General features: G+C 38.9%; 2 protein-coding genes across 3 annotated transcripts in view; both read right to left on the minus strand.

Moving 5' to 3' along the window:
• kidins220a (kinase D-interacting substrate 220a) overlaps positions 1 to 19,500 on the minus strand; it is a 39,132-nt gene extending 19,632 nt beyond the window's left edge. Inside the window, exons 1-23 of one of the 2 annotated variants that reach the window (XM_026339308.1) lie at positions 19,290 to 19,500; positions 15,516 to 15,666; positions 14,562 to 14,660; positions 13,755 to 13,853; positions 12,293 to 12,391; positions 11,827 to 11,925; positions 11,487 to 11,585; positions 10,854 to 11,051; positions 10,605 to 10,703; positions 10,185 to 10,283; positions 9,921 to 10,019; positions 9,631 to 9,808; positions 9,316 to 9,480; positions 9,017 to 9,196; positions 8,255 to 8,420; positions 7,881 to 8,032; positions 7,569 to 7,669; positions 7,295 to 7,480; positions 6,955 to 7,095; positions 5,900 to 6,137; positions 5,645 to 5,736; positions 3,271 to 3,415; positions 2,584 to 2,746 (exon numbers count right to left, since the gene is read on the minus strand). In XM_026339308.1, coding sequence (XP_026195093.1) covers positions 2,584 to 2,746; positions 3,271 to 3,415; positions 5,645 to 5,736; positions 5,900 to 6,137; positions 6,955 to 7,095; positions 7,295 to 7,480; positions 7,569 to 7,669; positions 7,881 to 8,032; positions 8,255 to 8,420; positions 9,017 to 9,196; positions 9,316 to 9,480; positions 9,631 to 9,808; positions 9,921 to 10,019; positions 10,185 to 10,283; positions 10,605 to 10,703; positions 10,854 to 11,051; positions 11,487 to 11,585; positions 11,827 to 11,925; positions 12,293 to 12,391; positions 13,755 to 13,853; positions 14,562 to 14,660; positions 15,516 to 15,647 — 3,029 coding nt within the window. In that variant the 5' untranslated portion in view covers positions 15,648 to 15,666; positions 19,290 to 19,500. Of the gene's footprint in view, positions 1 to 2,583; positions 2,747 to 3,270; positions 3,416 to 5,644; positions 5,737 to 5,899; positions 6,138 to 6,954; positions 7,096 to 7,294; positions 7,481 to 7,568; positions 7,670 to 7,880; positions 8,033 to 8,254; positions 8,421 to 9,016; positions 9,197 to 9,315; positions 9,481 to 9,630; positions 9,809 to 9,920; positions 10,020 to 10,184; positions 10,284 to 10,604; positions 10,704 to 10,853; positions 11,052 to 11,486; positions 11,586 to 11,826; positions 11,926 to 12,292; positions 12,392 to 13,754; positions 13,854 to 14,561; positions 14,661 to 15,515; positions 15,667 to 19,289 lie in introns of those variants that run through there. The other variant, XM_026339309.1, reaches the window with a different exon arrangement.
• A 653-nt stretch (positions 19,501 to 20,153) lies between these two features.
• The window catches only part of mboat2a (membrane bound O-acyltransferase domain containing 2a), a 32,088-nt gene continuing 26,965 nt past the window's right edge, over positions 20,154 to 25,276 (minus strand). The window contains exons 9-13 of the mRNA XM_026339771.1: positions 24,951 to 25,054; positions 24,802 to 24,866; positions 24,474 to 24,606; positions 23,574 to 23,725; positions 20,154 to 22,442 (exon numbers count right to left, since the gene is read on the minus strand). Coding sequence (XP_026195556.1) covers positions 22,292 to 22,442; positions 23,574 to 23,725; positions 24,474 to 24,606; positions 24,802 to 24,866; positions 24,951 to 25,054 — 605 coding nt within the window. The 3' untranslated portion in view covers positions 20,154 to 22,291. The remainder of the gene's footprint in view (positions 22,443 to 23,573; positions 23,726 to 24,473; positions 24,607 to 24,801; positions 24,867 to 24,950; positions 25,055 to 25,276) is intronic.

The raw sequence follows: 25,276 nt of genomic DNA on the forward strand, positions 1-25,276 counted from the left end.
TTTTCCCCCTCTCTTTTTAGGAGTACAGGTACATGCCATAAAGTGCAGCTGTCACTTTTATCACTGTGAGGCACTCTATGTTATCCACACATTTCCATGTGGTTTAGTAGTGTACTGTATATGTTAATTTGGTCTTAATTTAACAGCCTAGGTAGGGCTTATGATCTAAATTCAAACTGTCTTCTGGCACTGAGCTGCAATTAAAAGACCCGAGGCAAGGATCAAATCTGTATTTTATTTTTAATGACTGAGATAGAAACATATTTTGTGCATTACCTATGTAGTTTATAGAGTACATACTAAGATTTACAATATGTAATTTTTCTAATGCACTGTGTAGTGTGTAGCAAGCCATACAAAGGGGAAAGGAGAGCGAGAGCATGCAGCCTTGTGACTGAGATGCACGGCGACAGTTGACCTATAAGGGGCTGACTCACCCCCACGTTCACTTCACCACTAATATATTCACTTAGTAACGCTCAGGGGATGTGCAGTTCCGCTGTGTAAAAATGGCTGAGCACAATAACTCATACACATGCATGCATGCCAAAGCACAAACAACAAGCGAATAGGCTGAACCACGTTGGTTTTGTGGCAAAAGAATGAAATAAAAAGATGAAAAATACATATCATACAGGAAATAGTCGACTAGTCAAAGCTACAAAAAAGTGTGACATGTGTGAGATGCTGTGCATGTGTATATTCATATAAATTGCAGAAAAGGAAAGCAAAAAGATGTATCAATATTTCAAGCAGACAGAAAGTTGGAATAAGGTTCCTGGGGTTCTACGAGGTCAGTCAAGTGGTCATCCATTGCTAAAGGATAAAGACCAAATAATTCATCTAAAACAAAAAAGGGATCTAAAGAGCCACAGATCATAAGAAAGAGGAAGAAAAGTGCAGAGGGACAGAAAAAGATACACAGACAGAGGCCTGAGTCTTATCAGGGGAAGATTAGCTCAAGAGATAAGGCCTCTAGGCAAGGCGTTGTGTTTAGCCTGTTTGAGGCTTCCTGTCATCATCATTAAGGCCGCTTCTCGGACAGCCACTGCGGAACAGAGCAGCCATTTGGAAAGACAACCAGTGCGGAGGAAGATAAAGAAAGACAGGACCGTTGGTCAGGAACAAGATGATGGCTATATTAAGTCTAATGAGCAGAGTAAGCACAAATTTATGGTGTGGTAAAAAGGACTTGAACCCAGAACCTTTGTTAGATGTAGAAACACTGCTTAATTTTATGGCATACATATTTTACACAATGATTGTTAAGTATGGACATCTCATTTAGGTATCCACTATACTTAAACATAATAAATATATAGAAAAAAGGAAGTGTTGGGAAAAATGTTCTTGCTTTTAACAATAGCCAAACAAAATAATAACCAGCAAAATAATTGAGTTACAGACAGATTATGATTCCACCCATTTAATATGACGTCTACCCCGCATACTGTACAGATCCTGTGTAACACCAACAAACCCACCAATAAATGGAAGGTAATGTCTATTGTCTTTTGAAAAGCTAACAGCAAAAACCTAGTCTAATGAGGCAGTGGTTTGTCTTTGAGATGGGGGAGGGAGGGTTGTCTACTGAATCTAGCTGGCTGACTGGGTGACAATAACTGTCAGTGACACTTCCCTGCTGCAGGAGTCGTGGGCGGTAGTGTATTGTGACAGAGTGCAACCTTTAAAGGCCAACAACTGATGCACAACAGCATCCAAACCCAGCAAGTCAGCCTGTGTCGGCCTTCTCTTGTCTACAGTGCGCATACCTAAAAGCATCTATGACGCAACACAAAAAGTCCTAAACATTCATATTGTAAACACAAGCATAAACGAGATGTTCCCCTTACTGCTCAAACAAATGTATTGGAGTTTAAACTATCTCTTTTCCAGTTTAAGGGAAATGTGTCCCTTCGTGAATCTACAGACGCCCAGGCTATAATACAGACATCAGTCGCCTCGTGCATTATGATCAATTACAAAATCTGTCTGTCAGTTGCCAATTAGCATCGCACTCACAGCCACTGGCAGAATCTGTGCACTCATGTAACCCACACAGAAAACAAGATTATCTACTGCCACCTGCTGGTTCAACAAACTTGTATTAGTATTTCACAGAGGGAACAATGGATATTTAGATTCTTCATTTACTTCAACACTGAGGGAAGATTTAGTGTTACTCATGTCATGTGCCTGAATGCTTTGACCTAATCCAAAATAAAATTTATTTGCCAAGCAGACAGAGCATTCAATACTGTCCAGGTGTGAACAGAAAGCACGATACAAACATTAAAACAAGTGACACATGCATAAACATACAAATACAAAACTGACAATCAATATAACATAAAAGTAGGAGTTTTTACTACTCACACTTAAACTTATTTTGTGTTAAAGGTATTCTCAATTTGCCCAACACTGCTCCCAAAGTAAAAAAGAGAGGAAGGTAAAGACAAAAAAAGAAGCAAAGTAAGGTAAGAAAGAATAATAAAAAAAAAAAAACTAAAAAAGAAAAGGAAAATACAGATCAACATTGTACATTGTTTATTTATTTGTCTATGTGCGTGTGTGTGTGTGTACCTCTCATAAATGGTCTTGAGAGCAACCTGGTCAGACACTCCATCAGTCTCTTCCAGAAAAAGGATAATCCATGATGTCCTGTACGGCCACTCTTCTGTCAGGTTGATCCATGATGCCAGCCGATCCCAGTTGAAGACGATCTGATTGGCCCGCAACAGACGACCTGTCAAACATGGTGCAGAGAAGTTGTGGCTTTAGAGGTCAGTAGTCTACTCTTAATCGCGGTCAGTTAATAATATATTCAAGTTAAAATATCATTGATATGATAAAAACAGAAACAGTCGTATGACCTGCTGTCTCCTCCTGAAAGCATCTGGTACACTGAATGTACAGTATATTTGATGTGTGTAACATTTTATGGTTCACATCTTGCAAACCAATCAGCCGGTCAAGTTGATCAGCATCAAAATGTCTACTTCTTAAACTGCTGCTTGGAGTTGTTGCTATTGAATAATTAGTTAACCATATATTCTTATTTTAATTTAAATATAAGTTCAAGCTTTAAAGTAAAAACATACCCATCATTAAATGCCTGTTCAAGTACACCACCTCTGCACCTATGTTAACCCCTTTTGGTCTAGGAATGTAGTTCTCTCTTCCTCCAAATCCTCTGATATTTTCTGATAACATGATCAAATAAAGCTAAACAACTTGTTGGAACAGGGAGCATTTTTGTCTTTTTTTAACCTGTGATAGAAACAATGTTGAGCAGCCTTCTCATGGTCTGTGGGCTAATGTCACTGAACCAGTCCTCGGTCACCAGCAGCTTGGTCAGGTCAAAGGACATTTGTCTGGTGATGGACCGCTGCATCTGGCGACGTCGGTATGTGTCCTAAACAGATAGCAAATGCACAATGAGCAAAAGAAAGTCAAGTTAGCATTAAGTACATTTTTAATTCACCATATTTCTTGTCTTACTTGTCATTTCAGTGTAACTGGTGCTGCCTAAGCATGACACCAAACATTACGTGACAATGTGTGATGCTGATGAATATCAATATAATATTGATATTTTGATATTAAAATATAATATGAAAATATTGACAAGAACCAGGACTGCTTTTTTGTGAGCTATTTCTTAAAAATGCAATATCTAGAGTCTAACTGAAAACTCAAGATAAACAGAAGCATAACATGAGTCTTGACCCTGCCAGGGGATCTTATGCATCATCAATACTGCAAGCTGTGCATCATGAGGCAGGACAGCAGGCACAGCAAGGTCAACATGTGATGGTCAGGTCACTAGGCTTGGATTATTTGAGGAATAAATGGACAGACTCCAACGCAGTTCATGTTAAACACTACTTACACCCAGCTAAGTTAGACATTTGTGGGACAATTTTTTCGAATTCTATAATATTATTATAATAGCAATTAGCAATAATATGAAGTGTGTTATTTTAACATCATCATACATCACATATATGTAGTATTTAGTAACTGTCAAGATTACACATCAAAGATTAAAAGTTTAAATATGCAGCGAAAGAGAGAAAGAGTAAAAGAAATTACCTATTAACTATGTTTAGAGAAACAATTTTTCCTCTACACAGTCATCGTCTTTAACATCATGCCCCCATGTGAAAAACATATAATTCTCTGTGACTGTAAATACAAATCAAAGAGCCACTGTCCAAAGCTGAACAGTCATGACACACAGGAAAGCTAGTGACACAAATCTACCGGAGAACATCTGTGATGATACCAGACAGCTGCCATGGTCATGAGCCAAGGAGAGGCTTTTGGTTGACTTTGAAGTTTTAATGCCAGTCTCATGACCTCTTTCTCTGAGAGATGAAACATATGGCCACCAGTCAGTCAGAGGTCAACAATAAAGACTTTTCAATTACAGTCATTTTTACAGCTTTATTCTTGATTTTGTGATATTGTCCTTGCTGATATATACCTTAATAATTAGGTGAAAAAACTGAAACTGAGGTGAATGCTGAGTTTCAGGTCATTATTTTACTTGGTTTGTGTAATTCTAATAAATGGAAAAAGGATGGTAGAGATAATCATAATGTCATCCACAACTTGAGAAGTCACATGAAAATGGAGAGGCAGTAATTCATTTTCCCCTCTTGCCCTCATTTTAATCTCCACTTGTAGAAAAAGGGCCCTCCTGCCAAGAGTGGAGGGCAAATAAAAGGGCCAACACCAATAATTGAGGGTACTAGATAAACCCGAGGTACAAACAAATGTCAGACAAACAAACAAACAAGAGTGGGAGGGGGATAGTGGGAAGGTCTCGCAGGGGGGAGGAAAGCATCAGCGACAGCAGCGGAGTCACTTAGCCTCCTGCCAGTAGACCTGGTGCCAGTGTTTTGTCACATGGACCCACTGCTGCTAGGCCTTGTCATTAGGCTGTGGCAACGCAGCAGGAAGGATAAACAGCCATTACATCAATTACACTAGGAACCTTGGCCGCACACCGAGCTCCTCTCTCTCTATATCTGTGTCTCCTCCTGTCCTCTGGCCTCTGAGCTGCCTGTCAATACCACACCTGTACTAACCACACCCTTAAGAGAGAGGGCTGAAAAGACAGAAGATTGTTTTTCGAAAGCAGCATCCCAAACCCTTCTATTCAAGAACTAAATCCAACTAAGTCCATTTCAATTTTGTTTGATTAATGTCAAGACATGGATCATTATTTCCAACCTTAGGATCTTCCCAGATAATTTGAGTGTTGTGGTAAGGTGTGGTGGGAAAAGAAATGTAAACAATATACATGTATTCCATTTTAACTGTTATTGTTATTATTGTTGTTTTTTCTGGTTTGGTTGTTCCAGGTTAGGGTGGGGTGTGTATGTGTCTATTTAGACTGAATACACAATATACAGCTTGTTATCCTGGGACTATAACCCTAATCTTGGACTTGGGCTTGTATTTCTATTGCTGCTTGTTTATTATTAGCATTATTATCACAATTATTCCACCTACAACTCATGTTGCAGGAACAGTCAGCTCTAAGCATGAGGAAACCACTGTTGGGGGACTGTGAACCACAACAAAACATTGTATGTGTAATTGCCCTATACAAATAAACTTGAAGTCCTGTTACCCGGCGGTTGAGGGCGTTCCTGCTGCCAAACTTGGCCTGGTCTGGACCCAAACTGTTCTGAGATATCTTCCTATCTATGTCTTCATGCCATCCTGTAGAGAGAATAGGGGATGACACAATAAACATGACAAATGAACAACCAGAAAAAAGCAAAAACTAGTTTCTATACCAACACAACTACACTCCATGATCCCAAACAAAGTGTAAATCTCCACTACAATCTCCAAAATTTGTATATCAGCCCTTATCCTTTACCTTCAGCAGACAGCACCTCTCCATTGTTCGGGGCTGCCATGCAAAGCTTCTTCGCTGTACTAAGGCCTCTGCTGTTGAGGAATACTGGCAAATGGACAATGTTTCTCATGTAGTCATGGCCATTGATGTTGGAGTCTCTCAGCACACTGTTAAGATTTTGGTTGATAGCTTTGATGATAATATGGGGGTCGCTGGCAAAGATGGAGATAAAAGGGCCTTTGGAGAATAGTACCCTCACCTAGAATGAGAAAGGAACTGCAGGTTAGTTGGTAAAGGACCTTTTACATCACCTTTTCTGATATTGCATAAAATATGTTCTGGATGATTTTCAAGCTATATGTAACAGCTGGAGCCAACAGAGAGCTGCAGTACTTTAAACTTGTGACTCCTGTCAGACATGACAGTCCACAGCACATGGTGTTGGGGATTTCCATTCTAATAACTAAGGGACATTGTCCAAGTGTCACAGGACATCAATTTGTGCTAAATGCATATATGGATTGTTAACCCATCCAGCACCCTAAGGCTTGAACTAAGGATAGCGAACCTCTGTCTCTACAACATCTTTAATGCACATAGGAAATAGAATAAAGAAAAAAATGTTTAATTTACTAATTTGTGTAACCTGCAAAAACTGGACTTCATGGGGGTGTGTTTGAATTTCTCTGAACAGAAGATGATTTCAGAGTGACTGGGAGGTGCTTGCAGAGATGAGAAGATTACATTAGCACACAGGAGGTTGCCATCTTCTCTGAGATTACTTCACCAAATAATAACATTTGGCTAAAGGAAATTCTATTACTGCAGTTGGGAGGAAGAATCAAAACTTGGAGGCAAGCTGAGGCAGCTGGGAATGACAAGGTGGCTGTGTTGCAACAAAGATGTGTGGGCTCTGTATGCACAGGTAAAAGATCCACTGAAAGTTAGGGCCACGTGGCAGCTGCTTCACAACAATCTGTGTCATAATTATAAATTTGCTTGAGTGACAGATGTTATTACTCAACTGCACCCATTGTGTATGAGGCTACATGCACAAACACGTGCAAAACACACACCGTGTCCAACATCTGCAGCACTTTGTCTTGCTCACAGGCGTCCAGTCCATCGATGATGACGGCCATACGTGTCTGGTTCTGGGTGAAGCCATCAATGGTCTTGGCCATTTTTGACATTAGCTCCACTTCATGCTTCAGAACCTGGTTAGAAACAAGAAAAAAGATTAAGGACTAAAGAAGCTCATGACATTGTATTTCCTAAATGCTATTTTGTGGCAACTTGGTTGAGATTCTTGCCAAATGAAAGCAAATGAAATGCCCCTTAAGCCTTGTCAACAGGATGTCAAAGCATTTTCATCCATCCTTGATTAGAAGCTATGACTAAAGTGCATTAGTCTACCTTCATAAATCCTTCACTCTTGAGTTTGTGCAAGTTGTTGGCAGCACTGTGCAAGCGTTTCCTCTGGGAGTTGAGGACAGAGTCAGCCACTTGCCACCAGGTCCTACAGTTGAGCAATAAGGCCAGGCCCACCACACTGGCCATAGCTATCAGGACTGCATTTACAGTTAAATTCTCAGGGTCCACCTGGGAAATGAAAGCAAAAAATATGATTTCAATGTTAAAATGCAAGCTGTTTGATCACAGGGTACTTAGTTTCATTGATTTAACCCACCTTAAAAATGGCCAACAGTGCAACACCGGTAATCAAGCATCCAACTGTCAAGGCAAACAGGACGAAGGAGGGAACACAACATGTTTTCCTCCACTTTTTACCTGGGTATGTGAGGAATACCAGTGCAGAATGTCAGAAAAACAGCTGTTCTTTTATTTTCTACAAAGATTTTATATTTTCATGCTATCTGAGAAAGGATCTAGTTTCGCAGACCTCACCATGCCAAAAACCTTAGGTAAATGGTTAGTTTGAAGTACTGGCAATAGTTACAAATTATTACACATCTGACAAAGCCAAAGACGGTGACGTCACCTTGGATCTCATCATTCTTGAAAACCCTGAAGAGCCTTGTCGCCATGAAGCCAAACTCCCTCTCACAGGCATCTGAGAGTGTGGCAATCATCTCAGCCATAGAGGTTTCGCCTCCAACACTGGACAGACGATTATAATCCGTAAACAAGAACCTGTGTGACGTGTGAGAGAGACATGAGACTGATTACATGTCTCAGAAACACAGCAACCTCCTAATGAGCTTAATACTTCATAGTGAATGTTGTGTGACAGTGCAATCATTAACAAATGTTTACATAGTTTGTCTTGGACAAAGAAATATTGCATTATTCCAGAAAAGTAGTAGAGATTTCAGTGAGTTCATTTCTTTGCCTGTGCACATCTGTCACTATCACCTGACAGGCAGTGCTCGCGTGGTCTGCTCAGGAAGTTCAGGAGGGTTGACAAACATCAGCTTGAGCAGCAGTTCCAGATAACCAACTTGGCGGGCCAGGCGGGTGCTGATGACCCACGCCCAGTTCCAGCTTTCCCTCTCACGGCGGCTTCCAAAGTACACCAAAACTGGAGACAGGAGGTCACAAATTAAAACAATGTCATTTTATATTTATTTTGGTTATGTTCTGCTTTTACACATCAAAGTTAATAGTGATTGTGTAATAGCACTCTCTAGTGAACAAAGTCTTTTAAAAGCATCAGTAGAGGCTTTATATAGGTAAATGGAAACAGTTTAACAGTTTACTATTGTATTAGCTATGAAACATTTTCTTTTGAACATAAAGGTGCTAAGATAGGGATGAGAGAACTATATAAGATATATATGGTCAAAATTGTTTGGTATTCAGTATGATAATAAAATATTACAGCTATGTATAAAATATGTGTTAACATACCTATTTAATCCATTTGGTAATTCCACCTTCAGCACCAATGATCTAAAAGAACTGCTTGAAGTAGCTGCAGCTCTGTCTATCTTTTTCATAATTCTTGCTACGATCAAGATCTGACAATATTTTAGGGCTAATTTATACTTAATAAAAATAAAATATTCTTGCCAATGTAATTAAACACCTGTAAAGAGACCGCTCAACCTTTGGTTGACACACAATGTCTGCATTTCTCACATCAGTAATGCATTTATTGTCCATTTGTGCACTAACCGAAAAAGATGTAGAGGAGGGCAAGGAGGCTAAGGGAGACAGCAATTGCCAACTTTGGATCAACAGTAAAGCCCAGAACCACAGCCAATGAGCCACAAAGCAGCAATGTGAGGAAGACTACCAGCCATGAAAACTGGAACAATGGCTCTATCTGCTGGCCGGCAAATGTCTTCATCTCATCTGATGGGTAAAAAGAGGAAGGGACATAGGGAATCAGGACAATTAAAGAAGAAACCCAGGCACTGTCCAAACAGAGAATTTCACAGAAACATAATTTCCGATGTTGCAGGATTACCTACCCTCCAGTTTTTTAAGAAGGAAAGATTTGCCACTACCCCACTGTGCGTACAGGCCAACACAGATAGGCGGCTGCATGGTGGGCTCGCTCAGGATATCTGCTAAAGCACTGCTATACAGGTCATAACCCAACATGTCTCCATCTGACTCAGTGGGGGAGAGATGCTCTGAGAGGGAAAAAGGAAGTAAGAAATGTTAGAGGTAAAAGTTAGGGGTAGTGGTGTCGATAAATAAGCCAGAATGCAAATGAGTAACAACCACATCAAGGCAACAAAGCATTGTTTCCAAATGACACAGAATAGAGATAAGTGTCATACTGGCTCCAAAAATCTGTGTGAGGATGCTTTTCTGGTGTGTACAGTCAATGTTGTACGGTGTCTCTCCAGCTTTGTTGGGTCGGTACAGTAGGCGGCCATCTTTAGGGTTCCTCAGCAGCAGCTCGGCCAATTTTCGGCTTCGCCCTCGAATGGCAATGTGGAGGGGGGTGTCGCCTTTCTGTGTGAAGAAAAACAAAAAAATGAAACACTGTCCATCAGCTGCCAATTAAAAAACCCCTAGGTAACCTTTTTTTTTTGTTTAAGCATGAGTAACGTGTTTTACACAGTACCTTGTCAATTGCAGACACCTTGGCTCCTTTATCCAGCAGCAGCTCCACTATCTCTATGTTCCTCATTTTTGTAGCTTTGATAAGTGGTGTCTCTCCCTCCTACAATTACAGTAAAAATGAATAACATCATCAAAATGATCATCATATTCATCACAACACAGTATATGAGGAATCAAAAGAAATAAAGAGAGATAGATTATACTACAGAAACGACAATAAGCATTGCATTAAAAAAACAAGTACTTTTTACTTAGTGTGACCTACCTTGGTACAGCTCTCTGTGTCAGGATTACACTGCAGGATATCTCTCACCATGGTAGCGTTGCCTTTCTCAACTGCCCAGTAGAGGGCAGTCTTTCCATCCTATTATAAAAATGACAAGGCAAATTACAGCTTGTTAATCTTAGGAAAAGGAAAACAAGAAAGCATATTCACAAGTATACTGTTAATGGTATAGATATACTTGTTTGGACAGTTGCCATAACTTACAATGAGGTGTGAGGTCATATGCATAATCTGTAGTACAGTGTTTATACTGCAATTAATATGTTTAAGCAATGCTTACCCATGGATTAAAGTAATTTTTACCAAAAAAGTAAAAAAAAAAAAAACAGTATTAAGTCGCACATTTTCAGACAGAGAACACAAGAAGGCCTGCAAAGATAGTGGTAGAGAAGCAACTACCTGACCCCTGATGTCAATATCAGCATATTTGTTCAGCAGAGCCCGGACTATCTCCACATGCCCTCCTCTCACTGCTCCAATCAGCACTGTTTCCCCACTCTAAGAGAGATAGAGAAATAGGGACAGAAAGGTAAAACAAAGAAAGAAAAGAATTTAACTTAATTCACATTGTATTTCAGGGTGATCATTTTCCAACATCCTGCTGATTTTACACAGCAGGCTGGTAATGCTGCAGTGATGAGGTCGCACCCTGTCTGGGATATTGACATAAGTGCCGGCGTCCAGCAGGTCCTGTACAATCTCTGTGTGTCCTTCCTTGGCAGCAATGGCCAGGGCTGTGTTGCCATCCTTATCTGTCATGTTGACATTTGGGTTCCTCTTCAGCAGCTCTTTGACAACTTCTGTGTAGCCACCTTTCACCGCTACAATCAGAGCAGTCATTGAGTTCTGAAAATACACAGAGAAGCCAAATGATTTGCACATGAGGGTCATTGTAACCAAAACATCTTAGCTAAGATGTTTCACTCTACTTGACTGTAAAAGACATTTGGCTGGTGTTCATGAGAAATGCTCAATGATATAAATGTTGATGATTAAAAGTTAATAAAGGTACTGGCACTTAAACAAAAAAATTCTAAATGTTAACTTTAAAGGCTGTAATTAAAATATAATTAAAATTTAATTATAAAAATATAATTTAATACATCATTAATTTAATTTGTAGATACTCTGTGATTAAACCTAATAATGAATAATGTGTGCGTGATTCAAAAAGATACTGTATCCCTCTAACCAATGTCTATGATCTTACTATGACGGATATACGTGAAAACAAAAATTACAATGACCAGAGGGTAAACAACCATTCACAGGAAGACTTACCGCTCCTTCCTGGTCCGCATCAGCGCCGTTTGCCAGAAGGTGCATCACGCTGTCATAGTGTCCCTTCCTGGCTGCCCAGATCAAAGGAGTGGTACCATACTGTGAGGAAAACAAGAGCACATGATAGAGTGCATGAGACATAAATGGCAAAGTGATAATTGAGTCAACAACACAGGATTTTGTAAATGACAGAAGGATAATAAATAAAGAATAAGGCCCTATCGTAATTGGGCTTTGAAAGCTATATGTGGGTGGCAGCACCTGGATCTCTTAAGTTTTAACAATTAACTACATGTTCTGATTGTTTAAAAAGGAGTAAATGATGAATATTTGTCAGTACCTTGTCTGAGCAGTTGACTTTGGCTCCATGCTGCAGCAACAGATGAACAATCTCAGCATGGCCTCGACCTGCAGCCCAGATGATGGGGTAGACGCTATACTGTTGGGGAAGAGGAGAAAAGTAAAATCTTGCTGACAGTAAGTAATGATCACTGCCAGGCCAATGTTGTCAAGTCTTAACATGACTGAAACAGCAGATGATGGGTTAGGCATCGCAGTAGGCAGGTAAAGAACAGGCTTGTGGTTATGTTAACATTTCAGTTACCTTGACCTGTGCTTATTGACGGTTACAACTAAGATGAAACGCTTCATTAAATTTAAATGGAACAATCAAAGTGAAGCAAATCAGGTTAAGACATTTTTTAATTTCCTCATTTTATTTTATGAGGGTAGATTCAGCTTGTTCAATAAATTACATACATATTATTTGAGTAATTAGGAGGAAATACAGTGTGTCCATTCAGTACCTGACCAGTGATGTTGGGGTTAGCTCCTTTTTCCAAGAGTAGCCGGGCCACATCTGTACGGCCTTTGTAGGCTGCCCACATGAGAGCAGTCCAACCTCCCTAAGTAGAAAATATACGCAGAATGGAGTTTAATGTGAAATGCATGAGAATATGAAACAAGAGGAAAACCTTATTCATGAAATAAAGTGAAGCGCTCCATATAGTGTATATAAAGTAATACTTGTAGGCATCACTTTATTGTAATGTGGGGCATGGGTAACAAAAGTATTCAATACAATTCTTTAGAAAAAGGTCACATCTTGGCAGATTTTGTGGTAGGAAAATGTGCTATTTACAGCTGATGTGACATACTTTCCAGTGTGTGAAGAGTATCACACAGTGTGGTTTATTATAATCCCACTGTGATGACTGCCTGTGATCTGTCCCAGGCTGTCCCACACAGCAATGAGTCAGCTGATGTCCAGCCACTACCATAATGTCACAGAGGTCAAAAATTTTAAATAAAATCTACATGTCACATAAAATGTGATTAAACATCATACAACAAAACAAAACATGTGTGTGTGTGTGTGTGTGTGTGTGTGTGTGTGTGTGTGTGTGTCAATAAAGAAACCTTCTTTATGTTTCTGGCTACTAGAAATGCTAATTGCCTCTCAAGCTGGGACTTTCTTACCAAACTTAGCCCCAGGTAATAAATATGTGTATACCATCTGCACAATGCCAATGGTGTCGTCATGAATATATAGGACAGTTGCTACAGTAATTTGGCAGACAACTGTCTGCTTCCGTCGGGTATGAATCCCCTAACAAAATCATACTGTATGCCCCATGAAGAGACAACCAGAGCTCAGTAAATGAGATTTCGGCTGAAGAAGAGCCACTGCACAGGAGATAATTTCATTTTATGTCAATTTTTAGGCTAATGGACCATCCACTTTATCCAGCACTGCAGTCATTACACATAATATAATAGATACCATTAATGTACATAAAATCAAGACATTAATATTGGCATTGAATGAAGGATACATATTAAGATTTATTTACAGTACAGGTTTGAGCAGATTGTTAATCAATCTCCAAGTTTTCTGTTTAATGTTTTGAATGTATAAGTATACCAAGAAGGCTGACAGCACCTGGTTGTTTTATGTTGTTCAGCTACTGTAGAACATCACTTTCTTATAAAATTTTTGCACAGAAGTATACTATTCGTCAGTCTTGCCGCACCTATGTCACAGTTTTCTTTTCTTTTACATGAATTTTAGACAATTATGCATCAGAATTAAGTTTCATTACAGCATATGAAACTGAAAATCAGGGTTAACGTCATGATTAAAAAAATAAAGATATATAATAAATATATATAATATATATATATATAAAATAAAAATTATAGTTACTTAACGTTAAAAATAAATCACTTTTCTTGTTATATTGCTTGATGCAGGTCATGTAATCTCACCATGTCTCGATGTTCCAGGTTTGCATTGTTCTCCAAAAGCTCCCTCACCACCTCGATGTGGCCCTCCTTAGCAGCTGAGATCAACGCCGTCCAACAATCCTGTGCACACAGACAACCTCTTACCGTGCAAACTCCCATCAGACTCAAAATCCACTTTAACAAATATATGTCCGAATTGTAGGTGAGATGGCCCAGGAATGGTAAAAGCACACAAATCACCTACCAGCTGATCATACCAGGTGCTCATGGGAACACAGTGTCGCATGGACAGACAGGAGTGTCAAAGAGTAGAGTACGAAGAGACAAGAGTAAGTAATGTTTGTCCTGTCTTCTTTTGCGTTAGCGCGAGAGTGAGCACAAGTTTGAGGGTTCCATGTGTAATAACTGGTTACATATACGTGGGATGGTAATGCGAGGTGTGTGAGCAAGCACGCATGTACTTAAATAGGAGGATGTATGCATGCGTGAGTGTGTGCGTGTGTGGCTGGCTTCTGAAGACACAGGGTGTTGGCTGGTGAGTGGATCCTGTCATTTAGAGCGAAGGTAAAAGTGTGTAATAGGTTATCATTATGGTTCATAATAGCTGCGGACTAAGTCAGAGTGTGGTGAGTTCAGCATGATGGAACATCAAGGCTACTAGATCAGCCAAGTCTTCTTTGTCAAGTGGATGAGGTAGTTAAAATGACCACATCCTTTTTCACCTTGCCTCAACTCCAATATGCTCTTAATATTACCACAACATCACCTGTAGTTGTTTTCATATTAGGCACTTTGAGATGTTATCTGTGTGTGTGTGTGTGTGCTTACAACATCATCCAAGTTAACATTGGCTCCTCTCCTAATGAGCTCTTGTACTATGTCCAGATTCCCCTGCTCTGCCGCCACCATGAGGGGAGTCTGTCCATTCTGAAACGAGGAGAGAGAAGGAACTGAAACTGTGACTAAGATGCCACAGCTGGATCAGAAAAAAAATAGAAGACTACTTGTGATTCTAAAAACAATCTGATATATTACTCATTTTGCAAGTGGTGGTATTACAGGTTTCACATGACACTTGGAAGTAAATATTTAAAGAAAAAGGCTGGAGCTGTTCAAATTTTACTTACTGTGCCAACCAAAACCAACAATGTGGTAGTTTGTCCTCTTTGCCCTGTTTTTTTCTGGCCTTGTGTTATTTTCCAAAATGTCTGGGTAAATTTCTAAAACAGCTAACAACTGTAATTTTGAGCAAACATTACTAAAAAAATAATTTGTTGAGGACTATTTTTAGCCACAGATAAATGCATGATTTGAATTAGCTTTTACTGGTCTTGGCAGGCCATACATCCTCTTTTTGCTCTGTTCAGCGTACATTAGATCAATATTAGGTTTTCTTTCTTCTATGAGTACATACAGTGCCTAAAAAACACTTAAAGCCTTGAAAGTTTTTATGTTTTTGAATCACAAGGATTTAAATATGTTTTTATGTTTTTTTTACTTGTCAACTTTAAAGATATCAAAACAGACATGTACAGAGTAAATGAAGTAAATACTTCATAACAGTCAATTATTAACCTTAAGACACCACATACTATGTTTGGTACTAATTTAAGACATATGATTAGTTCCAGCTTCACAGCAGATCTAGTACTCCTCCTCCCACAAAACAACTGTCATGGTACATCATCCTAAAGAGACTGTTTGGATACTGTTGCTGCATACTCTTCCCTAAAATGAACAACATTAGCCAACAGGAGGATTGTTGTAACATAGTTCACTTACATCACTCCTGCTGTCTACATCTCTGAACTTGTCCAAATGTGCTTTCATGGCAGCCAGGTTCTCCTCCTCCACGTAGCTGAACAGACTCTGGACGGCCAGAGAGGTCATCTTCAGGGAGGTGGTGGTATCCATGGCTGACACCTGAACACCACTGTAGAGAGAGAAGAAAGCAGATCCGCATTCACAGAAAGCAAACGACAGCAACTACATCTATTTGCCCTGCACAGTTAAATATATGACGCTTCTAAGAGACAAACAGAGAAGTTAAAATCGTGGCCAGGAAGAGGGTGTGGTGTGTCTTTGAAGTGATGTTGTGGAATAAACAAGTACTGTCCAAACCCAACTCACACGCACAAACTCACCCATAAGAAAGAAAAAAAAAAAGAGAGAAGCTAGATCTTATTCTTAAGGAAGACGTTACCCTGACTAGAAACATAGAAGCACCATAATTAGTAGATAGTAAAGTATTTAAAAAGGGTAAATTATTATTTTTTTCATCGAATTAAAGTAACATGGAAAATCAGAAGAAAAAAAGTCACCATCACTTTAATTTAACTCTATGTTTTTTGTATATTTCTGTTTGCAGTATTCCCATGCATTTTTGTATTTATGTTTTAATATAAAAAGTAAAGGCATCATCAAAGAGTGTAATTTTCCTGTACAGGCACAAATACACACACACAAACACTTATCATAAATCCTTGAACTTTAGCGCAGGCCTTAGGTATATTTGGGTCTGTTTCCATGGCATTATTTCTACAAGAATATATAGGTATGGCTAAAAGAGGACTGAAAAAAGCACTGAATACATGCTCATCTAGCAAAAGTTAACAGGGGCGTTAAAGGCAAGTTCAGCTTAGTTCAGTCTGCCTGCTCATGCAGAAAACATGAACTGAAATTTGTCTGCTCGGTATAATGAAGGCAGAGCAATCACAATGCTCCACTTAAGAAACTGCACCAAGTCATCAAATACCACTGAAGAAAAACAATAGCTTCTAAAGTTCTTTACTTTGTAGTAATGAGGATTTGCATAACTGATGCACTCAACTGTGTGCTCCAATTACATCCAGACCAACCTCAATTGTACTCTTCTCTACTCTGGCTACTGGCTTAAATTGGACTTTGTGGGAATTGTGTACACAAAACAAGAAATGTCTAGTCCATTAACTGCCTTGAAGTACAATAAGTGCACAGTTGCACGCTATTTCATTTAAACTGCTCTGCATTGAGGGGAAAATAGCAGTAAGATGCAGTTAGGTAATTGTCTGCATCTGACAAATCAATGCAGACAGCCCACTTTGGTGAGATTATCTATAATTAGGCTCCACCATTTTAAAGATTTATTTTAAAACCAGACAGACAAACCTGTTCCTGTATTTACTGATTCATTTTAACCCATTTTACCCCAGCAAGTAGGATCATATTTACTTTATTATTTTAATATTCTTGAAGTGCACTTGAAATGTTTTCAAAGAACAATAAAATAAGGATTTTCCAGTGTCTTTCAGAGAAGATATTCAGACAATATCAAGAAATATGACATAACATGTCAAAACAGCCCAACCATTTAATGTATTACACCACCCAAGTAGAGGAAGCCCTTCAAAAAATGGTTGTGGATTTAGTCATAGATGAAAAACTCATTAATGATTCATCAAGTTGAGCTCTTCCATCATGGTCAGACTCACATCCTGCCACAGTAACATGGAATTAATCAGCTGCATTTATTGCTTGCAAATTGCCCAAGCAATGGGATTCACATGAAGATTACTAAACATACTGCTAAATATTCCACCATAATCCTCTAGACAAGCAGCTCAGGCTTAAAGGTCACATGCTTGTTGAGTTGTCAGTACAAAGGCCTAAAACAAAGTCAATTCAAAGCCGACAATCAATTAATATCTACATATCCACTTTTTCCTCTAAAGCTGTACACTGTCACTTTAGTCTGTAGAACTGTTCTCCCATATCAGACGGTGCCATATGTAGCTGAAAAAAATATCCTTTGTTTAGAGTGAAGGCAACAGGAGACTCTGACACACCCTCCTCAGCTCCTTGTCTCTCAACACAATGGGTGGATGATAACACCACACAAGAACCAATCAGTAAACACTAAGCTCTCTTGCTCTCTGTTGAGCAATGGTCAGATGGGACCTCATCCACATCCTTGTAACACAACACACAGACAGAATCAATCCAAATAAAAACAGAGGAAGCCTTTAAAACACATTACAAAAGCAGGTGAGACATGGTTATCTAGATAACACTTAAAAAGGTTAAGAGAAGAACACCTTACCTTGGTGTAGGTGAAACTTATATTTGGCTAATCAACACCAATGTTTATCGCTTGCTCATACACACACACAGTATCAACAAGCACTGCCAGGCTTACGCTCAGCATCCCCCCTTCACTCAAGGCTGAATATTAGATGAGGGGGCTGGTCTACGCCCATCTCATCCCTAGACAATAGACACGCACGACCAGATTTCCATTTATTATATGGACTCTGTTTCTGCATTCATTGAAACAAAAGGATGATCTGGATGACTAAAATGTTGTGCTAATCTGTGCTGATTCAGTTCATGAGCAGTGTAATAAACACATTTGGATAATATTAATGGGCGCTATTGGTGATATATTATTTCTACATTGACAGTGTGTTGTGTGTGTAGTGTTTAAATGACTGCACTCATCTTAAATTAAAGACAAAGTGTTATTAAAACTTGAATACCCACTGCTATTTACTATAGTAAGAGAATTACTGACAAAATCATAAATGTTTACACGTTAAAATAATAGGACCGTTTATACCAGAACAAGTAAAGGCAAGAAATCTGTTGGTTGGTTGACCAAAACAAGACATTTGAAGAGATCATCTATGGCTTAAAAAAACAAATATTTCTCTTTTTGTGTCACATCAAAGTAATATAGAAAAAACTAAATGTTAAGCCATGTATATTACAACATCCAAAGTCCCAGATTGTATCTTGTTTCAAATAACTATGACATATTACAACAATACACAGAATCAACTTGATCTACTTTCAGGTCTGATATGCTCCAGTATTCAGGCTCTCTCGGATCTCTAAATTTAACCAGTCAGCTCTTCATGGCTTGTCATGTGGGTGTAAAAACTGCTGAGGATTCAATTCCCTGTCACATGCCAGGATCTGTTCCCAAAAGCTTTTTACTGTGTTGCCTGGGAACTTAAATAACACATAATTGTGTTGTGTGTCCCCAGTTAGACAGGGTTTACTTTGTAAATTGGTAACAGAGAGAATCTGCCACTGGAAATAGCAGCAGAAACTTAAGATGACAAGCAGGCTGCCAGGACATGGGGTCAGTGGTCAAGTGGTGACAAACATACAGTGGGCCGCATGTTTTCTACCTAATCTGGAAACTAAAACGACATTTAAAGAATGACGAATATGGTACATACAGTACTTACAGCCGGTGTGCGTTGTCCAGACAGTAAACATCTGGATGACAGACACATGGCTTCAAATATGACTAGTCGACGAAAAGTTTAACGTTAACAGTTTAAAATATTTTGGCTTTTCTTGTCTCTAAATCACGTTTTTACCGTGTTGTCAACACACACACTGACTTCCCGTGTTTAGGAAGCAACATCAAACACAGCTATAGCCGAGCTACCAACGGCTAACAGGCTAATGCTAGCTCAGAGGGGCTAACTCTGCAACAGGTCCCGAAACTAGTTTTACCAAAGCTAACACGAAAGGAAAGTACAGTGCAACGCGTAGAAGTCTTCTTACCAGGGTTGAGCTGCTCTGTAGTCGCGTGTAGTTTAATTCCCGGGAGGGGAACAGGGTGAAAAATCCCGGCTGTTTATGTCATATTGTTTTTACAGAGCAGCGTTAACCTGCTCTCAGGCTGCTCCAGTACAGTGGAGCTCCACCTCCGGCTAACCTGCTTACAGCGGCGTCAACATGTGGCAGAGCAGGGGCAGCAGGAGCAGCAGGAGCTCCTCCATCTCTTTTTATTCTGCTGATGAAGACATGAAGACACCTGATACCTGACGGAGCCAGTTTTATTATGAAAGATGTTCCAACTGCAAATACCAGTAAGACAGGAAAAATTACTTTTACTGTAATAGTCATACATACTGTACCTACACTTCGCCTGAGTAGTTGGAAACTCCACTTTTGCTTTATTGATTGATTCATTTATATATTACTGAGGTTTCCACTTGAGGTATCAAATAAAAACAGTTGAGTAAAAAGTATAATCGTCTCCTTGAATTGGAGTAAAAAGATTCAAAATTGCATAACTCAGGTATAAGTATTTCATTTAAGCACAGCACTTCCACCACTGCTTTTACATGTAATAGACCATTTTATAGTCTATATTTTTAATTGCTGTGTTGATACTTCTACTTTAAGTTCAAAACTGTAGTTTTCCTTAAGTAAAAAATAAAATGCAGGTCTTTTACTCTCAATGGAGTATTACAGTATAGTATTATGATGTGAATGGTTGCGTCTATATCCTGACAGTGTCAGCGACCCTTGAGAAGAAAAGCATCTAGGATAATGGATAGATGGATTTTTTGGATTGGAGCCATTATTTCACCAAGTTTCATTTTGATTACAGGACAAAGCATATTTCATTGTAGTGTTTAAAAATAATTTCTCTTTATTTTGCCACATAAATCTGAATTTTAATGTACTGTTATACAAATCTTTCAATAAAGTTTCCTTCTCACACAAAAATAACCATTATGTTGCACAGGCGCACACAAACGTACACAAACACACGCGCAGGCACACATGTCCACATACACGCAAAACACAAAAATGCGCCATTCGTGATTTGGCACTTTGGACATATGAAGCAGTTTGCATTGATCTGCTGGTTTGGGTGGCCATGCAGTGCAATAATCACTATGTTTGTAGAATGGCATCCCTTCCCTTTCAGGGCAGGCCATAGTCACCTACGTAGGGCCTAGGCTACAAATAGAGTTTACTTGAGATCACGCTAACATGTATGGATCACATGAATACTGGTACACACACAGTTATGGCAGGAAAATGCAATGTTAAAAGTCTGCTGCTTTGTTATTATTTTACATAACACAAATGCACCAAACAACTTAAATTACTGACACCTTTTCCGAAAAGAATGCACAACTAACAATGTGATATTGCAGGCTTAAAATCCCCAGACTATTTCCTGCTCTAACAGATACTTAACATGACGTGTGTCTTGACCGTTTAAACCAGAGCAAGGTGCCTTTTACTGTAGGTTGCCTTCCCTGCACCATATTTCCTTCCTTCACTAAATCACTAAAAACAACTTTTGATACAGCAATTTATCACAGGAGTGGCTGTGAACCGCTGCACGTTTTAAAGACTAAACTGGATGATTTGAATGGACCAAAACAACACAAGGAAACAGTGTCTCTAACATCTTACAGTAAATGCACCCTGAAACATCCTCTAATCTAACATAAGAGCATACAATTTGAAATAAGACCATTTACCACAACAGCTGGTCTATTTCTGGGAATTTTGTACAATATTATTATGTCACATACATAAATAACAGATTTCCTCACAGACAAACGCAAATTGTACACTTATATAATTTGTAGTCTGAATATAATGTTTGCTTTTATAGAAAGTGCAACAATATAGAAACTTCTTGTACATTCAGCTGGCTTGTAATAATTATGGCTACAAAACCTTTTGACAATGAAATACATATTCACTGAACATAATCTGATTACATTTCTTTGCATTTGTAGGATTTCAGACAATTAACTAACCTGGACTTGCATTGATTAAATGCTTTTGGATGCTTGTATTACAAAGGCAAGACATTTGAACACAGAGGAAATCTGTTGAAAATGAAAAATATCAAAATGTTAAAAAAAATTATACCCATGAACCCCAAATTTTAAATTCTAAAAAAAAAAGTATTCTAAATGATGACAGGGTAAATAAACTCCCTCTGGAACAAACATTTATCTGATGCGTCATGTTTGTCCAAAGAGCGACAGATATGAAAAATATAAAAACAAATAGAAATCCATTTAGTAAATATTGAGTGCCTCTTTTAGACTTTCCACTGCTGGAGACGGACAAAATCTGATTTCCATCGTGGGACTCATCGCTGACAAAAAAAAAAATTCAACCAAATAGTGTTTTTCACAAACATCTAAATATAAAACACATACGATGTGAATTCTTCTTGAATAAAGATTTTTTTAAAAAGACATACAAATCAAACAATGTTTTGAGGATCCTAAGGCCTTTTTGAAATTGGCAGCTGATGATAAAGGTTATACTTCTTTTACGTGAACAGATTTTCCATTTCTGCCTAACAGAGGCTTGTATCCAGATAATGACAAAAACCCTCCACATACTGAACTCCTGCTCTGCTTGTATGACCGGACACCACTATGTTGTAACTGCATTTGGGTTCTTGCTGCATGCCATCCAAACTTGGTACATAGAGGGTTTAAGGCAGCTTGGAAGTCTTAATTTCAACTAATGTAATGTAACTGCTATCACTCATTAGTTTACACTGTGTCTATTGTTTTATCCTGCTCACTTCTCCATGTGAGTGTGAGTGCTGTCATCCTTGCTACTGAGGTTTTCGCAGGATATTGTGTTTTCTGTCTGTTAGGATTCTCAAGAGCGTCCCATATTTGGTTCTTTGTCAGGTAAACAGATTCTCCACGCTCCAGCTCTCAGTGGGTTCTAGTTCAGATCAGTGTTTCTGCTGCTGAAAGGACTGTCTGTCGCCCCCCTCTGCCTCATGTGGCTTTGTCTTTCTGGTTGCAGTTGTTGTCTGTGCTGTTGTGCTCTGTCTGGTTGTCATGTAGGCCTTCCTGCCGACGTCTTGATTTGACAGGCAGTGCCAGGACCACCAGCAGACACACGATGTGTAAGCAGAAATACCAAGACCTACAGAGAGATGGCAAAGTTAAACTGTGTTAGAATAACTTGTTTTACACAACATTGAATGAAAAATAATACAGCATAGAAGAATTGTAAGTCACGTTTTTGGTCATACTAGTGAAGTGGATTGTCATTAGAGTTTGTGTAGACATTCATGGTGCACACATCTATGAAGACTTTGGTGATTCTTTTTCCACCAGCACCACCATGAGGATGATGTTTTTATTTTTTCCAGTGATACGTCTCAGCAACTGTTGGACAGATTTCGATACTACGCAATACTTGTGCCCAAATTCTTAGAAAATGTTTTCTATTTCATTTCAGACCCAGCTGTACTTTCTAATTATCAAATATTAGTATGCTAACATGCGCAACGAAGATAGAGAACATTTTCTGGTTCCTGCTGAACATCTGCATGTTAGTAGTGTCACTGAGGAAAGTGGAGGAACAAACCTATAAAATGCAGCATATTTATATATAAATTAATGAAAATACTTTTTTGCTGAATCAGGAACGAGACAGCTCTGTGTCAGACTAATCAATGGAAAGACATTTACCAAACCAGACTGATAGGTTATGTCTACTGTTTACCTGAATAATACCTACAGATAACGTGACGAAGGTTGTACAGTTGCATCCACTCCTTCTCTGACATCCCAACTCCCTTAATTAGTTGGTTCATACCACCTGTTTGCCAGTCACATGCTGATTTAACAGCAGCCCTCACGCTGTACTATACTGCTGGTTATTCTTCATTGTCTTTATTTCATCATAGCAGCTGAACAGTGTTAAAGCTGCTCGTTTCACTTGCTCCTCATTAATCTCCCCCATCCTTTGCTCATTAAGCTATCTTGTTAACTGTTACAGCATAACAAGAGGGTTTAGTCTAATGAAATAATGTTAATTTCTACACTCTGAGCAGCAACTACACATACAAGATAGATATTACAGCTACTTTACACTACAATGGAGTTCACCACTCCCCTGACTAATTACTTCACAAAAAAACAGCAGCTATATAGTTCTCTCTTGTACTCTAATGTTTTGTTTAATGGGCCGTCAGCAATACAACTCAAAGCGATATCGCATATTGTGTGTAATAGCAACAAAAAAAAAATCTCAATTAAACACACTTACGTGTAGAATTTTAGTGAGGGACCCACAGCAAGCAGGACAAATGGCACCACTGTGTAGCTGATGGCAATCTGAGTCCCTATCCACGTGATGACATCATAGATGAGCTTGTACGAGTCAGAGACCAAAAAGTACGGTCTGATGTTGTGTCTTATCTGAAAGGGAAGAAAAAAATATCCTGTAAGTTGCTGAGGATAACTAAAAATGGTACTCTACTCATTCTACTGACGCTGTTCCTGTTCTTTCTGGTCTCCTCTCTTTTTTACTCTCCTCCTTTCCATCGTATAACTCTTCAGGTACTGTATTACTGCTATTGTCTGTGTAGCAGTGGCCCCTAGTTTTATGGGTCGGTGGTCTCTCTGTCTCTCCAACACATAAAGAAGAAGAAAGTCCCTGCAAGAGCTCCCCTAGCATAACAGATCTACTGTCCTGGCATTTCCCTTACCAAGTATATAATCTAAAAGCTCCTTCCAGTACCATCACTCCAGTATCTTTAAATAAATAGCCTTTTGATTCTTTCTTTATGACACCACGGTGAAGTGGCCTGGCTAACCACAGATTAGTGGTAATAGCCTCACACTTAAACTGAGGTATAAATATTATAGTCCCCTATCATTATCCCTTTAGTTTCAATAAAGAGATCCTGCTGAGTTTTGCTAAGTGGCTGTGGTAAATCCGGGCAGCAGGAATCAAATACATTTTTATAGCAACATGTCTAGAATAACTGTAGGATGCACCCACAATGTTAATCATAAGCTGCACAATAAGATAAATGCATTTGCGCAAATTATGCAAAATGCAGAATAACAGCAAATAAACCACTTGAGAATTCTGATTTTATATATTTTAGGCTCAATCTGGTAAGAAAAGGTAAAAAAAATATGTGCTGTAAAGAACACTCACTGCACGTGCAGCCATTGTCATGGTGGTGCCAGTGAGGAAGGTCAGGTAGTAGCCAGGGTACACCCCATGCCACATGGCTGACAACAAGAAGGTGGCAGCTGTGGGGTTGATGGGACAGCGCTCATAGCACACCCTGGGGAGGAGGAGAGACATGGAACACAGCCAGTGTTTGGTGAAAATAATTCAAGAAGAAACAAAACACAGGTTTCATTCCAGACACCATTTCAAATTTTAGACAAAAGGATAGCTGTCATCAGAGTCACATTATGGGTTACAATATTAGTCACTCATTAAAATTTTACCTATGAGAAACAAAAAAAGTTTTTACCTTTTGAGCCAAAGAGCGGTCTGAATATTCCAGTTGTCTATAAACATCTTGAAACTTGTGGCCAACTGAAATTAGACCGAAAACAAGATACTTTTAGGCTCTAGCCGAAAAGGTGCACGTCATTCTAATTCCCATAAGAAGATCCTAACCTCAATGCCCAGAATCCTGACATTTGATATCAGGTCCCATTGTGGCGAGCCATCTTTGTTGTATCCACTGAAGCCAAATCCTGCAGCATTGTTGATAGCATCAGCTGCAGGAGAAAGGTACAAATGTTTCTTAGTACAATAGCAGCTTCACATTATTTGAACACTTTATTCTGTGTATGTGTAGTTAAGAATGAAGAGCTGCAGTTTTTTTTAATTGAGCACTAGATGGCGCTCTTATACACAAAATGCATTGTTGCTGAGTTGGAACTTTTTTTAAGACTGACTACTTTAAAAATACCTAAATTCTCCCAGTGAGCTCAGTAAGT

This window comes from Anabas testudineus, chromosome 22 (assembly GCF_900324465.2).
Source record: "Anabas testudineus chromosome 22, fAnaTes1.2, whole genome shotgun sequence".
NCBI classification, from domain to species: Eukaryota; Metazoa; Chordata; class Actinopteri; order Anabantiformes; family Anabantidae; genus Anabas; species Anabas testudineus.